General features: G+C 37.7%; 2 protein-coding genes across 2 annotated transcripts; both read left to right on the top strand.

Moving 5' to 3' along the window:
• Positions 1–2,004: 2,004 nt before the first annotated feature.
• On the top strand, positions 2,005–3,348 carry LOC149014461 (serine/threonine-protein kinase WAG2-like; the record flags this gene model as incomplete). Its single annotated transcript, XM_089155269.1, has 1 exon — positions 2,005–3,348. A coding segment is annotated over one exon (1,344 nt), but the record flags the coding sequence as incomplete, so codon positions are not given.
• Positions 3,349–5,449: 2,101 nt separating this feature from the next.
• RGTA1 (RAB geranylgeranyl transferase alpha subunit 1) lies at positions 5,450–12,490 on the top strand. The gene is made up of 8 exons (XM_089156454.1): positions 5,450–5,724; positions 5,860–6,019; positions 6,126–6,286; positions 6,365–6,469; positions 8,421–9,212; positions 9,327–9,516; positions 10,385–10,571; positions 11,669–12,490. Exons 1-8 carry the CDS (start codon positions 5,612–5,614, stop codon positions 12,061–12,063), a joined length of 2,103 nt encoding a protein of 700 aa, XP_089012580.1. The 5' UTR covers positions 5,450–5,611; the 3' UTR covers positions 12,064–12,490.
• Positions 12,491–16,493: the final 4,003 nt, after the last annotated feature.

The raw sequence follows: 16,493 nt of genomic DNA, 5'->3' as shown, positions 1-16,493 counted from the left end.
AAAGAACCCCAGTTTTAAAATAATAAGAGTAATCAGAATATGTGTATGTGGCAACCTGAAAGGGGACAATTAACAAAACTGCATTAGGCATACATGAACAAAAAGTTGATGTATGTTTGCTTATATGATTTGGTTTGAGCCTTAGCTCTTAAGCACAAGTAGAGTTAGGTGGGTGCATTGCACTTGATAAAGCAAAGCACTTGAATAGTTCCTGTATTGTTCTCTTCACTCTGCCTTGTCTTGGTGCATGTTTGATCCTAAAATTGGGATATATACATTTAACATAGATTTTGACTCAATGTGGTTTATTGGATCATAAGGAATTGACAATGATGAACATAGACTACCAATTCATATCTTATTGCTTTGGTGATTACAAACTTCAAAATAAACTTTCTTTTTTTTTTTTTTTTAAATTACAACATTAGAAAAACCTAGCTGAGTGGCTTCTTTGCTTAAAATTCAAGAGAATGCAATATCATTGGGCTGCATTGATATAAGTAGCCAAGTAGCTTCAATTTTATTATTTTAAGGGAGAGAAATATCAGTTCTAGAGTGTGGCTTATATTGTCACTCCTTTGAATTTTTCTCCCCTGCTCATGTGAAAAGACATAATTGCCTCCCTTTATTATATAGAAAGAGACACAAAAACATAGGGGAAAGTGCTCACGTAAGTCACACTACTATCCAAATTAGGGATCCAGATCTACTACCCTCAGTATTTTTACAATCAGATAAATGAAATCAAGAAGCCAATTACCTAAAACCAATCCAGGGGAAATTCTTTGTTTTGTGAGTTCATTTAATTTTTTTTCTCACTAAGTATGTAGCTTTATAACCACTTGGAGATATAGTGGAGTTTTCTCCTTAGCCCAAAGAAGATTTGAATTCTTGACTTTATACTATCAGACATTGGTCTTCACGAATTGTGACAATGCCTTGAGATTGTGTATAGATGATTTCCATATGAAGTTCATCAAAGTCAACTTATATACATCTTTGGTTACATCCTTATAATCCAAAGAGATTCAAATTCTTGACTACATGTTTCATAATAATTTTTTTAACAAACCCTTGAGGTTATGTATGGATGATTCTTGTTTTTTTTGGCAATTAAAGTTCGCTTGGACTAGCTTATGTGCATCTTGACTACATCCTCAAGAGAATAGCCTTTTATATGTAATTTAAAGATAAGGCAATGCTTCGCATCTAGACCCAAAAGGATATGATTTTCATTCGATTTTTTTAAAAGTGAGACTCAATGTTGATGTGCTTCCACAAAGTCAGTAAGTCTAACGAATTCATGTGTTCAAGTATCGTTACAACATTGTTAGACACAAAGTCTTATATAACAGTCATGTGTTTATGTGTTTGATGATGAAAAAAAAAAGAAAAAACACAATATACGATAGTGTTGCCCACGTGGCAGACAACATCGTTACAACGTTCAACATGGGTCCCACGTCCAAGGGCGATAGGTTGGTGATGACTACTTTCAGTGCCGTTTCTTCTCCCTGCCATTGTTCCCCTACCCGATGGCTCCAAAGCTAAATTTGCTCCTTTCTTAATTAATTAATAATTAAAACCTCACTCCTCTCATTAGTTAAACATATTTATTTCCACCAAAAGGAATCTAACTTTATTTAATTTCTTAAACAACAATTATTACTAATTCACAATATAATATAATCAAGTCCCCTTCTCCCTAATGTACATGCACGGTGCACGTCCGTAGGGAGAAACTGATAAGAAGCTCTACTCTGATAATAAAAACTCTAAAGCCAATCGCTTGCAGTTGCAGGCAATGAATTTCTCCAGGTAAGTCGACCAAGAAAATTTTAAATGCAGAGATGGGTCAACCAAACACTAAACTAATAACCCTTCAACCACCTTCTCTGTCACTTCTCTCATACCTGGATCCTTTATAAGCAAACCAGTTCGTTCCTCCCTCTACACTAAGACATTTCTTCGAACACGTAGCAGCATGGATGATGATACCATCTTTCCTTCAGATATGATCTGGATTTCAGCTTCACCAGCTCTAATTCCAATACCTTCACCTCTTCTAGTGCTCGTAGCAGTGTTTCCCTGAGCTTCAACGACACCCACTGGTCCCACCACTCCACCACCGCATCCAGAGCAAATCTCGGCCGGAGATTTGACCCACATTGGTCTGCAATCAACGCCGCCACCAATTTTTCCTCTGACGGCTCTTTACACCTCCACCACCTCAAGCTCGTCCGCCACATTGGTACCGGCGACCTTGGCCGTGTTTTCCTCTGTAACCTCAAAGACTACGACCACGGCGTTTACTTCGCCCTCAAGGTTGTCGACAAAAACGCTATTTCCGCCAAAAAGATCTCACAGGTTCAAATGGAATCTCAAGTGCTATCCATGATCAATCACCCATTCCTTCCAACCCTCTACGCTCGCATCGAAGCTTCTCATTACACTTGTTTGCTTATCGACTACTGCCCCGGTGGGGACCTCCACGCCTTACTCCGGAGTCAACTAGGGAATCGTTTCCGGGTTAACACGGTTAGGTTTTTCGCGGCGGAGGTTCTAGTGGCGTTGGAGTATCTACACGCGCATGGAGTGGTTTACCGAGATCTGAAGCCAGAAAACGTCTTGATTAGAGAAGACGGCCACGTAATGTTGTCTGACTTTGACTTGTGTTTCAAAGCCGATGTGGTCCCCACTATCGAAACCACCATTTTAAAGAAGAAAAAGAGCCGTTATAGTTTCCACCACGGCTGCTTTGGGTGGCGCCGCTGGAGAAATAACCGGAAAATGGAAATGAAGAGGGAGTTCGTGGCGGAACCCACGGCGGCGTTCTCTAAATCGTTCGTTGGGACGCACGAGTATCTTGCGCCGGAACTGTTGAGTGGTGATGGTCATGGTAATGGAGTTGATTGGTGGGCTTTTGGGGTGTTCATATACGAGCTATTGTACGGACGAACGCCGTTTAAGGGTTCAACTAAGGAGGCAACACTGCGCAATATAGCGTCATCGAGGCCATTTAGGTTGCCGGAGAGTGACATGATGGTGGCGGTGGCTCCGGAAGAGGGGGAAGAAGAGGCCATAGATCTAATACAAAGGTTGCTAGTGAAGGACCCCAAGAAGAGGCTAGGGTGCACCAAGGGTGCCACAGATATCAAGAAGCACGCTTTTTTTGATGGAATCAAGTGGCCATTGATACGCACGTATAGTCCACCAGAAGAGGTTCGTGGTTTGCTGGGATTGAGAAAGAAATCGACGCGTTTGAGTAGTAGGTTTTCTGCAACTTATTCATCTTCATCATCATCATCATCAAAGAGAAGACGTCGGTCTTGGACTTGGAAGGGCTAGGGAGATCTTCTGGGGGTGGAACTGTGGAAGAGGGTTTCCAAGTTATAACTTAGAAATGTGTAGGTGTCGTTAGGGTTTTTCCAATTTTGGTCTTCCCTCCTATACTTTTTTGCTTTCAGGCTCTTCACAGCTTTGTGTGTTTCTTGAGATCAATCACCAGCATTACTTGTATATAGATACATTGTAATTACAGGGATGATTCAATAGAAAATCTATCTAATAAGAAAAACTTATTTATTTATTTATTTAGGTATAAAACACTTCCATTCAGAAACCATCACTCTTACAGAGATCTACCAGCCAAGTGGAGGAAGACCACCTGACCACCTTATCAGGGAATGATTGAGGGACCTTGGTAAAAACTCAAACAAACACAATTCAAAAAACTGCAACCTAACTTCAGTGCTGCACAACATTGTGCTATGAACGGTCGAGATCGAGATCTCAAAAGTATAATGATACACCTTTTAGAAATGGATGGTTGAGATTGAGATTTCGGTAGAGATTTCAATCCCAACCATTCGCTATAGATAATGTTAGAAATATTTTTAAAACTTGCCAATGGTGGGTTAGTAAAGCGGTTAAAGGCCCAACCTCCCACGGGGAGGTCTTGGGTTAACACACATCCATTAGGCGGCATTAATATATATAAGAAGCTCTTAATCCAAAAAAATATATATATGTTTAAAACTTTATGTTTGTTATTATTATTTTTAATTTAAATATATATTTTTTAATTAGGTATTTTTTCTTATGATTTCTATAATGAAAACTTTAGTCCCACATTTAATAGAAATGAGCTAATTATCTCGTTTATATATAATAAGGACTTGTGTAATATATCTTTGGGATTAAGGATAACAATGCAAACCAAGTTCCTGAACCCTAGTTGTGACCCAGCCATTGTGATATTGTTATATATTAATTAATATTAGTATTAATAATTCTATATAACTTGGGACTTGGGTTATAGACTTTTAGAAAAGCCTATTGCTTGGTGGAAATGTGGAGATGCCATTAGAGAGATACTTTCTCTTGGGAAGGCCAGTTGAATAAGTACTCTCACAATAAACTCATTTTTTATATGAATTTTCTCCTCCTCTTTATCTATTTATCTCCCTATTGTTATTCTGTTAAGTAGTAAACATAACCTGATTACATCTTAAATAACCTTTATGAGGTGTAACTTTAAAGGTTTAGGCTAACTTGATATTGAGGTAAAGACTAATTTGATACTCGTATTGTACAAATTGGGGTGTCTAAATATCTCAAATAAAGTATCTTCGATACATTTCAACTTTGATGAAGTGTTGTGATTACAACAATCTTTCAAGTGTGTTCGTACAGATTCATCAACAAGTTTCAACACTTAATAAGCTCATATGCTTGTTCACCAAAAGCAGAAAACTATAATTGGCCCCTCCCTCACCTTCTTGAAGGTGGTTGTGGCAACATTTCCTTCAATGGACACGGTGAGCGAAAGCAAAATCTTACCAAGCCATAGGAGCCATGTAGAGAAGCAAATTAATGGATTGAAGTTTTTCTGCCTTTGATGTCATTAGCAATCCTAGAACCACCAATTTCAAAGCTTGGGGGAGAGAGGATCCAGAGGTGGTGAGGCTGGTGTTGTCGGCATCGAGGAACAAGACCCGAGAGAGAAGAGGGAATAGAATAGGGGACAAAGGGTAAATTTGGAGTTTAAAAAATTATTTGGATAATGAAGGGTAAAATAAGTAATTTATATATTTATCTAACAAAATATTAACAATTGACATCATCATTTAACTTCAATCCTATATAATAAAGGGACATTTATAATTATTTTTTTAGTAAGATAATTAATTCTTTTTAGAGCAATAAATGTAATTAATTGCAAATCTAAAGGGTGTGTATGCAATTTTTCCTAAATTAAATAACTCAAGGAGTCACATATTAACATTATGGGATAACTCAAGGGTGGCACTTGAAAATATTTCAAAATTTTAACTGTATAATAATGTATATGTCAAAATGGTGCTAATAATTTCCATAACGATTTACCCAAAAAAAAAATAAATAAATAAAAATTCTGTAACGGCGTTGCAGGGGCCACGCGACCAATTTTACCGGCCATGTTCTCTCAGTTTTCATTGTAATCAAGACGGAAGAGCGGAGGTTTTCCTCTGCAACACGCGTAGAGGCGCCCAATCTTTCCTTCCCCCTCTGTTCTTCCTCTTCTGCCGCAAAGATCTCCCCCTCTTTGTGTGTTTGACGCAAAGAGAAAATGCACGGACTTCCTCGAAAGGCCATCAAACCAGACGACGCAGTCACAGCTGCGAAAGCTGCTCAACTGCGAAGCCTCCAAGATCAACTTCTCCAATATCACCATGATAAGATGTGAGTTTGAGTTTTCTTCCTCATTTATTTCTGTTCATCATCTTTAATTCATTCTATTGCATCGTGTTTTATATAGTTAAAGCAATGGTTAATATCTTCTTATTCATATAGTACTATGTGTGATTGATCTTTCAGCTACACTAAGGAAGCCCTAGAAAGTTGTGCGAAACTTGTAGACGTAAATCCCGAACACTACACTGCTTGGAATTTCAGAAAACTAGCTGTGGAGAATATTCTCCGATCCGAAACCGATTCCGATGCCATCAAAGCTATTCTCAACCAAGAACTACGAGTCGTGCGTACTGATACTCTATTTTTTCTTCTTCTGAAAATCTTGTTTTACAGTCATCTTCTTGTACTTTGTGTGATTGAATTTGTCGATTGTTTGGTGGACGGTGTAGGTAGAGAATGCGTTGAGACGAAATTTTAAGTGTTACTCAGCCTGGCATCATCGCAAATGGGTTTTGAACAAAGGTTTTCTTTCTTTGGATCATGAATTTCGACTTTTGGATCAATTCCAAAGACTTGATTCTCGAAATTTCCACGCATGGAATTACCGGAGGTGAGGATTGCCCAGTGGTTTTAACCAAATTTTAGCATTTGGGATTTTTTTTTTTTTGCTTATTCATGTCCTTCTCAGATTTGTTGCGTCTCAGAAGAACCTATCGCTGGAGGAAGAGCTACAGTTTACCACGGACATGATAAATATAAACTTCAGCAACTATTCTGCGTGGCATAATCGTAGGTGTGAAGATCTTTTTCTCTAGCTAGCTATAGATTATAGTTGACTCATGAGACTGCAATTTGAAAGACTAAACTAGCATCTCTATTTTTTTCTGTGCAACTTACAAATCCAAGTTACTTGATATTTTGTAGCTCATTTTCAATAAATTAGAGGGAGAGATGAATTTTTTAGCAGGGAGGTGATAAACTAATGATCTGGTTGGTTTGGTAGTTGAGTTGTGCTACACTTCTTTGCTTTCTTATTCACAAGGACCACATATGGCAGTACAAAGCATTTCCATTTGGAAATGATGTATAAATACTTAGGCAAGCACATGTGGGTTGGGGGATTGAGTCAGTTCTTATAAAGTTAGTGAAGAAGAGCTTGTCTAAATTAGTTTTTGTTGCCTACTTGCTTCTCACAGACATGAACTATGTCTTAATCTTTTGACTCAGAAGTGATGGCTAGTAGTTTGACTTTTATACAGCTCTTGATTTCAATATTCTCAGATGGGCAACCAATATGCTTTTCCATCTTTCTCTTTATGTTTATGTTATCAATTACTGACTCATGCTCTGGAAATGTTGGCTCTTAATTGGTAGATTGATTCACATTGCACAATTGACTTCTGTAAGAGTAAATATAGGAAACATAGGTCAGCTCTTGGTTGTTTTTATAGTTGAATGTGCTAAGCCTGTGTGCTTAATAACCGCAAAAGTGGCACTCGGATGGCTGCACCAGCACAACCAGCTTTTGGAAACCCAAGCCTGGACGAAGCAAGATCAACCTGGGATTTTGCTCAAAGCTTCTCCTAGATCCATTTAGCCTATTCCCTTTAGTTGGGATAAGGTTATGGTTGTTGTTTGTAGTAGTTGTCTAGTTATTTATTTGCATTTAATTTGTAGTACTTCCTTCTTTCTTTCTTTTTTTTTGTGGGGACGGGGGGGGGGGGGGGGGGGAAAGAGAGCTTGGGGGACGGGGGGGGGGGGGACGGGAGGGAAAGAGAGCTTGAGTGCATTTTGGTTTCAGTTTTACAAAAGTCTTTTTGCTCCTAGGAGAGAAGATGCCACTCAGGGTCTTATAATACTGTTAGCAGTTCAAAAAGGGAACACCAAGTTAATAATAAGAACCCTATTCTAGGTTCAGAATCTATCCTGGTTGCAGTTTAAATATCCCATAGAAAAGGAGCTGAATGGGGAAAGGGTATCTTGTTTGAGCCTTCCAGGCAAAGGGTTCCTTTTGACTAAAAGAGTAAGAAAGAAAGAAAGAATAAAGAAGAGAAGATAATTGTTCTATAGTGGTTATAAGGGAAGATGGATTTGTCTTACCAGGGAGAAGGGAGGAGAGAAAAGAAAGCACCAACCTCAAAGCCATGCTACTCAACCAATGTCATGTCCCAATTGGTCTGTCTGTAGTCACAGAGTACATTTCAACATATAGAGCGGAATAAATCTGTCCCTAGTCCTGGAGTACATCTCAACATACAGAGAGGAAATAAGAGTCCCGAAAAGGAAACTAATTACATTCAAACTCTGTCTCCTATATCCTTTGGTCTTTTACTCAAAGATAAACTAGATGAAATAAAATATAAAAAAAAGGGACTACAAATTAAAGCCAAATAAATAACTAAACCAAAAAAAAGTCTTCCCGGGGAGGGGCTAATGTACTGCTTCACAGAGAGGCTATTTCCTTCATTTGAACCTGTACCCATAGTTTTCAAGGCGTTGCCTAGTCTTCCAGGTGCTTTATCAACTTGCATGCCTTGGCTGCCTAATTGGTGTTGCCTTGATTTTTTACTCAGTCCCATGGCTTGATTCGCTTAGGGGCCATGATGACTATGCCGTGACCAACAGCTTGCAATAGAGCAACGTTATGACTGTGCATAGTTGTACCTCTATTGCTGCTTGTTTTGCTTCTATACTTCACTTTTTGTATCATTCACCATGGCATTCAAACTATGTGATTTCTGCAGTGTACTTCTGTCTGAGTTGCTGAAGCAGAAGGCTCAAGGATTTGCCGAGAAGGAAAAAGTTCTGACAGAAGAATATGAGCTTGTACACCAAGCTATTTTTACAGATCCAGATGACCAAAGTGGGTGGTTTTATCATCTCTGGCTTCTGGAGCAAACAGTTAGACCGGATTCCTTAGTGCTTATTGCCTGTTGGCCACCTCAGGGTTCGGATCTGATGGTATCTTTTGAACATAACTTGAGTGGTGGTGTATTGTCTCCATTCAGAAGTTGTTATTCTGATAAAGGGGTTTTCCCTGTTGTTCTTTATTTTAATCAAGCTGTTGGAGGGGTAGACTCTTCAGCAATTACCATTGAATACATGTTCAGTAAGAATGAAGATCTTACTTGGATGCCACTTTCAACAAACAAGTCAGGAAGTGCCCAAGCTTGGGTAACATATTTGAATTTTCCTGATGGTAAAGATCCCTCGAAATCTTATCCAGTTGATGTTAAGCTTGGACATTCTCAAGGTATTGTCACTTCAAATGGGTGCCAGTATAATCATTCTTCCGAACTTGCGTTCACTGTGAGATTACAGTCAGTTGATACAGAATGTAGGGAAGTGGGGTCTGACATTAAGATGGTTGTCTGGAAGGATGACAGTTTTAGCGTTAATGAAAGACCTGCTTGGGACTTGAGTTCTTTAGACCAACTCGTAGTTGACAAGGGACGTGAGCAGACCTATAGCTGGCATACTGAGACCATCTCTAATGAGATAGCTCTCTTCCGGGAGTTGCTGTCAGAGATAGACTGGTTTGTCCTTTGTACCTCCAGTCAGAAATTTTCAGAAAAGATTTGCTTCTGTTGATCCCTTCCATCCCCTTATCTTCATTTAACTCTGTATTTTTTTGGGGGCTTTGTCGGCAGTAAAATTGGAAAGCTTAGCCTTGCACGACTTTTAATGGCTCATGATGCAATGTTGTCATATCAATTGCCTTCTCAACAGAAGAGGATTCATTCCGAAGAAGTTCTAGATCTATTTATGGACTTGATTAAGCTGGACCCTAGTCATTTGAGATATTACAAGGATGAGCACAGCTTAGTCCTCATGGAACAGGTTTTTCTCTGCTCTTTTTTTTTTTTTTTTTTTTTTTTTGGGGGGGGGGGGTTAATAGAACAGGTTTTCCTCTGTTGGGAGCATTATTTTCCAAAATTTTGTTGTTTCCAATATTTATTTGTTCCTTTGGTAATGCTTGCTATGTAGTGGCTTTTCTAATTGAATGTCTTTCATATTACATGGGAATAGGATAACAAAGTAATGTATCTCCCCCTGATCATTACAGATATGATAATGCTATAATATATGAAAGTATGCATGTTCCCGTACAGCCATACCCTGGTGCCATCTTTTACTTGCTTTTGCCAACATGCTTGTCAATAGAATAAGGTCTAGTAGTCTACGGAGCTACTAGATCTTATATGCATTGCATTCTTACTATTGAATCCATTTCCAAAAAATGGCTGGAAGACCTGGTCTAACTCAAGCCCTCGTGTTTGGACCTACTTTTGGACGTCTATACTTACTAGTTTCCTTGCCACTAGGAAACGATACTGGCTTATGGATGGGTTTCTAGATTTTCATTTCATTCTTCAATGTCTAGGTTGTTCTTTTATGCAGAAGTTATAATGCAACCTCTTAGATCAAACACTCTTAGCCTTTGCACCTTGGACTGTCAAATTTACATCTTTCCTTGGAAATTTTTTCTCTGTGTCCACCCCAAAATCTTGTTTTAGAGTGCTTCTATCCTGTGGATTTTGGATTCTTTGAACATTTTACCCTGCTGCTTCCTATTAGACCTCAATGAAGAAAGCTAGCCATTTACTGTGTTTTGTCATTTAAGATATGCTTTATATACTGATCCAACTTTGCCAGTTACCAACCTTATTATAATTTGTTATATTCTCATATTTGGGTTGATTGACAGATGACCTCCACTACTGATTCTTTGCTGAGGCTCTGCTGCCAGTATAATGACCCAACTTCTTTGAGTCTCAACAACTTGATCTGCTTACGACTCAAGAATATGGCCCTATCACGAATTGGATTTTCTGAGCGTTTACTGTGGGTACAAATGTTAGACCTCAGCCATAACGAACTTCATTCTATTGAAGGTATTCTTGTATTTGGCTCTCATTTTTCTTTCGTTAGGAGGATCTCTGCACCACTGCTTACTGTGTATGTTGGATTTTGGATACCTTCTATCATAATTCATTTTGATTGCATTATAACACATTTGAACATATTTGAGTTTCAGATGGTTTGTGCTATCCATGATCCTATATTTGAACATCAAAATTACATTCTAAACATCAGTAGCATACAAGCCTTACTTGGCGAGCTCTGATGAATTAATAGTAGATATTCCAAATTTTGGTGAATCTCACACACCCCACCCCCCCCACCCAACAAAAAAAGAAAAAAAAAAAAGGGGAAAAAAAGGGCTTAAGAACCGAAGGGGAAAAAGGGCTTAAGAACCGATATCTCTTTTGGAGGGCCATTGCCAGCATTAAACTTTATCTCATCAACTTCCACAATTGCCTATTACCATGTGGGTATCCCAATTTTTGTACTTTAGGTGTTGTATGATCTCTCTTGCTGCATCTATGGCTTTTGACAACTTCAATAGCTTCTCATCAACTTCAACAGCATTAAACTTTAGGTGTTTTTCTTTCTCTTGGTTTTTTGTTTTTACGGGTTAGATTCTTACTAACAATCTTGAAAATCTATTATGCAAGCTCCTTTTCATGGAATAGCTATTTTTGTGTCCAGGTCAATGTGAAACTACCTGTGGTGTTTGTGATGATTTACATTTGGTTTTTTGAGTTTGTACCATAGAATATTTATCTTTTCCTCATTTTCTAATTGCTGGTCATGTATGGTTGTACTGTATGGCTGTGTGATACAACAGTTAATGAATGATTCTGAGTTCCTTTCCTCTACCACGCACCCAAAATGCTTTATATTTTTTACTTTATATTTTTTATTTTATTATTATTATTATTTTTTGTGGGTGGAGGGGGGGGTTGTTTGATGTAGGGGTGGGAAATCATACTGATGGAATATTTCATAAATATTTCCCGGTAAAAAACACTTTTTGGAAAAGGCAAATGCAAGTAAGGAGAAGTTGCAAAGACATAAAGGATAATCAATAAAGAATGAGAGAACCGAAATCCAAAGTTGATACTTGGTTTTTTGAATCTTGTGACAGGTTTGGAAGCGATGCAACTTCTCTCCTACCTGAATCTAAGCAACAACAAACTCAGAAGCCTTACTTCATTGCATCCTTTGAGACCGCTGAAGTCCTTGAAAGTGTTGGATATCTCCTACAACGAGATTGGTGCACATTATATTGACACAACCAGGTATTTGTGTGCATCTCCCCTGTCACATGCAGTAGGACCCGATTGGAATATTGATGAAAATGTAACTAATGGTGTTGGTGTTGGTGTTGGGGAGTATTGGGAGGCTGTTGTGATTTTTAAAGGCTTACATTTAACACAGATCGATGTAGTGGGAAATGCAATTGCTGACAAGAGATTTAAGATATTGCTGTCCAAAGTTCTTCCTTGCCTCAAGTGGCTTGATGGTGAAGAAGTACATTAGCCAAATTATCTGTCTAGTTTGGATATCAATAGTGTATCGTTGTATTACTCATAGTGGTCGAATGAGGATTTTCTTGATTGCTAATTGCTCATTTTTGCGAGTAAGAGAAACGTTTTTCGTTTGACATTAGGAGTCACCCGGAGGGGGAGGGGCTACCTTGATAATTCTTGTTATAATTCAAAATGGGTCATTCTACTAATGTGTGGCGGAAAGGTGTGAGAGGAGCACATACCTCTACCTATCATTTTTTGTGTTGTTGGCTGTGATTACAGATACCATGTTGTCCTTGAATCAGACAATTTATGCCTATGGTGAGTGGATTCTTTCTTCACCATGGACAAAAGGAAAAGCTAAATTTTTTTGAAACGTATACCTAACTGCATTGGCAGAAAGTTCGGAAGAATTGTACACATCCAAATATTAACAATTATAAGTTCCAAACGGGTTTTTTTTTGGGTAATAATTCCAAATGGGTGTAGCTATGTTGAATATTGCCATCCAAACAGCCCTATTTGAGGTCATTTTTTTTTTTTTTTTTTGGTAATCATTTGAGGTCATTTTTCATGGAGGCATAATATGCATGGTTGTTGGATGAGTTGTATTACTGTACAAATCAGCCAAGGCTAGTAGACGGTGATGATGTGGACACTTCTTCCCAAAAGTTGAGTGCCGATGTATTTGTATTGGATATTTTGGTTGTTTTTAAAAGCCAAATTTATGAATAAGATGGAAAACTTATCTGATTAGCCAAATTCAAATCTTACTTGTTGAAATGTAGAACATTTCTGACCCACTAGGGGAAAAAAATTCTCTGTTGTACCCATCTCTCTACCATGTACAAAAGTACACTTTTATTCCAAACAGAAAGCTGTGATTAAATGTTTAATTTTGAATTAAAAAAATCTTTAATGCTCTTTCAATTTTTTAGTTTTCTCAGTCATTTGTTTAACATATAAGAACACTGCTGTGTATAGTGTAGAGACGTGCACAACAGAAGATGTATTTCAGACCCACTAGGGCAAAGTGGGAAAGCCACGACTCCATTGCCATCAATACTTTTAGCAAGGTTCAGGATCTCTGTGAGGCTTGCAAGTTGTGCCTAATAGGTTTTGAAAACCAATGCCTGGATGCAGGAAATTACTTAGATGCCCCAACTAGGAACCTGTTCAGAGTCTTTAAAAACTTATTCATCCTTTCACATAGGCTGCAAGCTTCTTACCCTTGATTTCCTATTTTACTTGTTGGGCAATGAATCCCTTGCTTACCTTCTAAACGCTAAGAGCTGAACAAGACCAGTAGACTGAATCCATTGTCAACCCAAACAGTGAACCTTGAAGTTAGGATAGAGGTAGGGCTTCAGTCAGAGATTCAGGTAGTTGAAACTGGTGGACCATGAAGTAACTCTTGAGGAAGACTACTGGAAAGATCAGGGGATGCTCCATGGAATCTGGGTTTATACATTTGAGGCTGTAATAACATGTATATCTGGGCTGAGCTCAAAGATAGGCATGCAGTGTGCCTTGTATATAGGGTTCAGGCTCCCTCTGCTACAGTTCTCTGGTCAGCCATTTCTCAGTAAGATTATTTCCTCTTTAAGATATCTACATTTTACAATCAAATAACTGGATTCAACAAGTAATATGTTATCTGCTTAATGAAGTTCACTCTGATATATGGATTTAGATTGGGTCAACATGATATGGGATATATTAAAGGCTTAATCATTCAACCAGTTCCATTAGCTTTGATTTTTTTGGCATATTGCTCGAACACCTAACATTTTGTATCAGAATTAGTATTACATTAGAAGAAGGTTCCTCGGAAGAAACAACTTCTACTTCTAGAGAGAGGACTACCAATTTTTTCTTCAGCGTGTTGGTTTTTCTATTCGGTAGAAAAACCGATCACCGAATTGTCTAGCCCCCACTAATGATCAAACCCAAAAGAGTTGATCAAGAAATTTTGTTCAATTATTGGGATGAGTTTGAAGGTTCTATTTTCATGGATCCGACTTCTTCAAAGTAGAATCTAAGCATTAATGGAGATTTCTTCAACTAATCACTTTCTAGTTATAAATTTATCATCTCTGAGTCATCGATTCGGTGCCTTTTGACTTGTTTACCTCAAAAGAAACCTTCAAATTGAGAATATGCCGACAATTCAGATTTCAGTACCTTTTTTTTTTCATTTTTTTTATTATTTTATGATAGAATTAGGCCTTGTTTCTGAATATCCACACCTGATTGTCACCCACCATCTTGTTCTTGTCCAGTTGTCTTTTATAAAAATTCATTGAAAAGTTTCTGCAGAACAGAGAAATTTGATACCTTGTCCACCATTTTGGAATTTTTCTTTACTCTGGATTCTGGGGTGGAGCCCAACTGTCTGAAAATTCTGTGCTTCGTACATGTGGGTTCTCTGTGTTTCAAAACGAAGAATCAAAGGAACACATGCAGAGAGAGAGAACGGTTACTCATTTCTTCCTCATGTACTTATCGCGGAAGGTTGTGAGAAAGGATTTGAGTTTTGCATTTAAAAAGATGAACTGCACGTGCGAGAACAGGAAAAAGTTTCAGTAGTATGAGTCAAAAGTTGTAGGCACACGTAGTGTTCGGTCAAATGCCAAAGAGAAAAGCGACGCGTGTTTGCAGATGCAGCAAAGGTAGATGAGAATACACCGGCCTCGAATCTGCGGTGCTGACCATGATCCGTAAACACAAAGGGAGGAAATCATCATCAAGGTTTTCTTGTTTGGTTCCAAATGAGTATTTAAGAATGATAGTCATGAATCATGATGATGATTATTCAATGTTGAATCTCCTAATATGTAACAATAATTTTACATTGTCCACCTTTCAAGTTTCATGTGTGACAGTAGGGAGGCTCTGGAAGCTTCAACCCCACAACAGAATGCTATCCTTGAGATGGTGTTCTCATTTGAGACCAGATTGACACCCTTACCTTTATCTCAAAGATCCACCCTGGAATAATGTTGATACAGCTTGATGTGATTTTTAAAAAGTTTCCACTTCAATTCTTCCCGTCCAACCTAATAGGACATTACAGTTAGGTGATATCAAATTTGTTGTGATCGATACCAATGCATAATCAAAAATGGTATACAATTTTATAGGAGAAAGTGTTTGTTAGAAACTCAAGAAATATTTGATATTGTAAACTAAAGTTGAACTCCCTAGCTCACCTGCAGAAAGGGAGTCAAGAATTGCTTTTTAATCAATGTATATCCAATTGCTCAAAGTCCTGTCACCTAAGGGGTGCTCAACCCACAGGTCCTTTTTTTATTGAATGTTGTAGGTATGGGGAATGATCAGAGGTTTTATTTGGCTTTTGGAATAATTCTGTTTCAATTAGAGCAGCAAATGTTGTTATTGATGCTTTAGCTAGGTGGGCTCTAACTGTGGTAAACAGTACAGATTGGCACTTTGCCACTTAATGGCTTTCTTGAGTTATGCCCTATAGAAGGTTCTTGCAATTCTTGGCCTTTCTTTCAATGAAATTTTTACTAATTAAAATAACCCAATTAACTCGCTCAACTCATCTGCAACAAAGTTTAAGTTCAATCTAAGAGACTAGGATATCATAGATTCATAGGTTTAGTTAGCCCTGGTTGACACTGACAATTTTATTTTTGCTATATCAAGGCTAGAGAAAGCTAAGGATAGTGATTTCTTTCTTTGGGATTATGATGTTAATATATAATTGTATATTTTTTTATCAAGTTTAAATTATAAAATCAATTGGGTTTTTTTTTTTTTTTTTGGGGTGGGGGAGGGGATAAACAACTAATTTTACAGGAAAAACTAACAGAGTAAAATAGTTGAGAAAACACTCAACAATAAATGAGTGAAAACAGACCATACAGTCATACTCAATCATCAATCTTGAATCTAAGTTTGATTTGATCTAAAAATTTTGAATCCTTGACCAAAGGTTGGAAAACTCAAGGTTGAGTTTTGCATGTTCTTACCCCTCAAAAAAAAAAAAAAAAAGAGTTTTGCATGTCAATATTGCATCCCCTTGTTTGACATACATTGAGAAAACCATTAGCATTAGCTTAGAATGATCTATATATAAGATATATTTCTTTTTTGGTAAAAATCTATATATAATAAGCTTCTGGACTTACAAGTTCTCTCTCTTTGCTTGAAGATTCTTAATGATTTCTTCAATTACCCAACTGAAAAATTTCTTGCATACTCCAAATATTTGCTACTAGTTATCTCAGAATGTACTATGGTTCATGTCATATTTTTCACTTAAAATTTTGCTCGCTTTGTGCTTCATTTGCAAAAGTTAGACTGGATTTTCTTTTTACATGAAAATAGCAAATGACAAGATCCAAATCTAAGCCAAAATTTATTGTCAATCGGATAAAAAACGTGATAGATTTAAGCAAAAAAAAGACCTGC

This window comes from Hakea prostrata, chromosome 5 (genome assembly GCF_041222555.1).
Source record: "Hakea prostrata isolate BN-2017 chromosome 5, UWA_Hpros_2, whole genome shotgun sequence".
NCBI lineage: Eukaryota > Viridiplantae > Streptophyta > Magnoliopsida > Proteales > Proteaceae > Hakea > Hakea prostrata.
The sequence above is the reverse complement of the archived record's forward strand: the minus strand, read 5'-3'. Positions and strand labels throughout refer to the sequence as shown.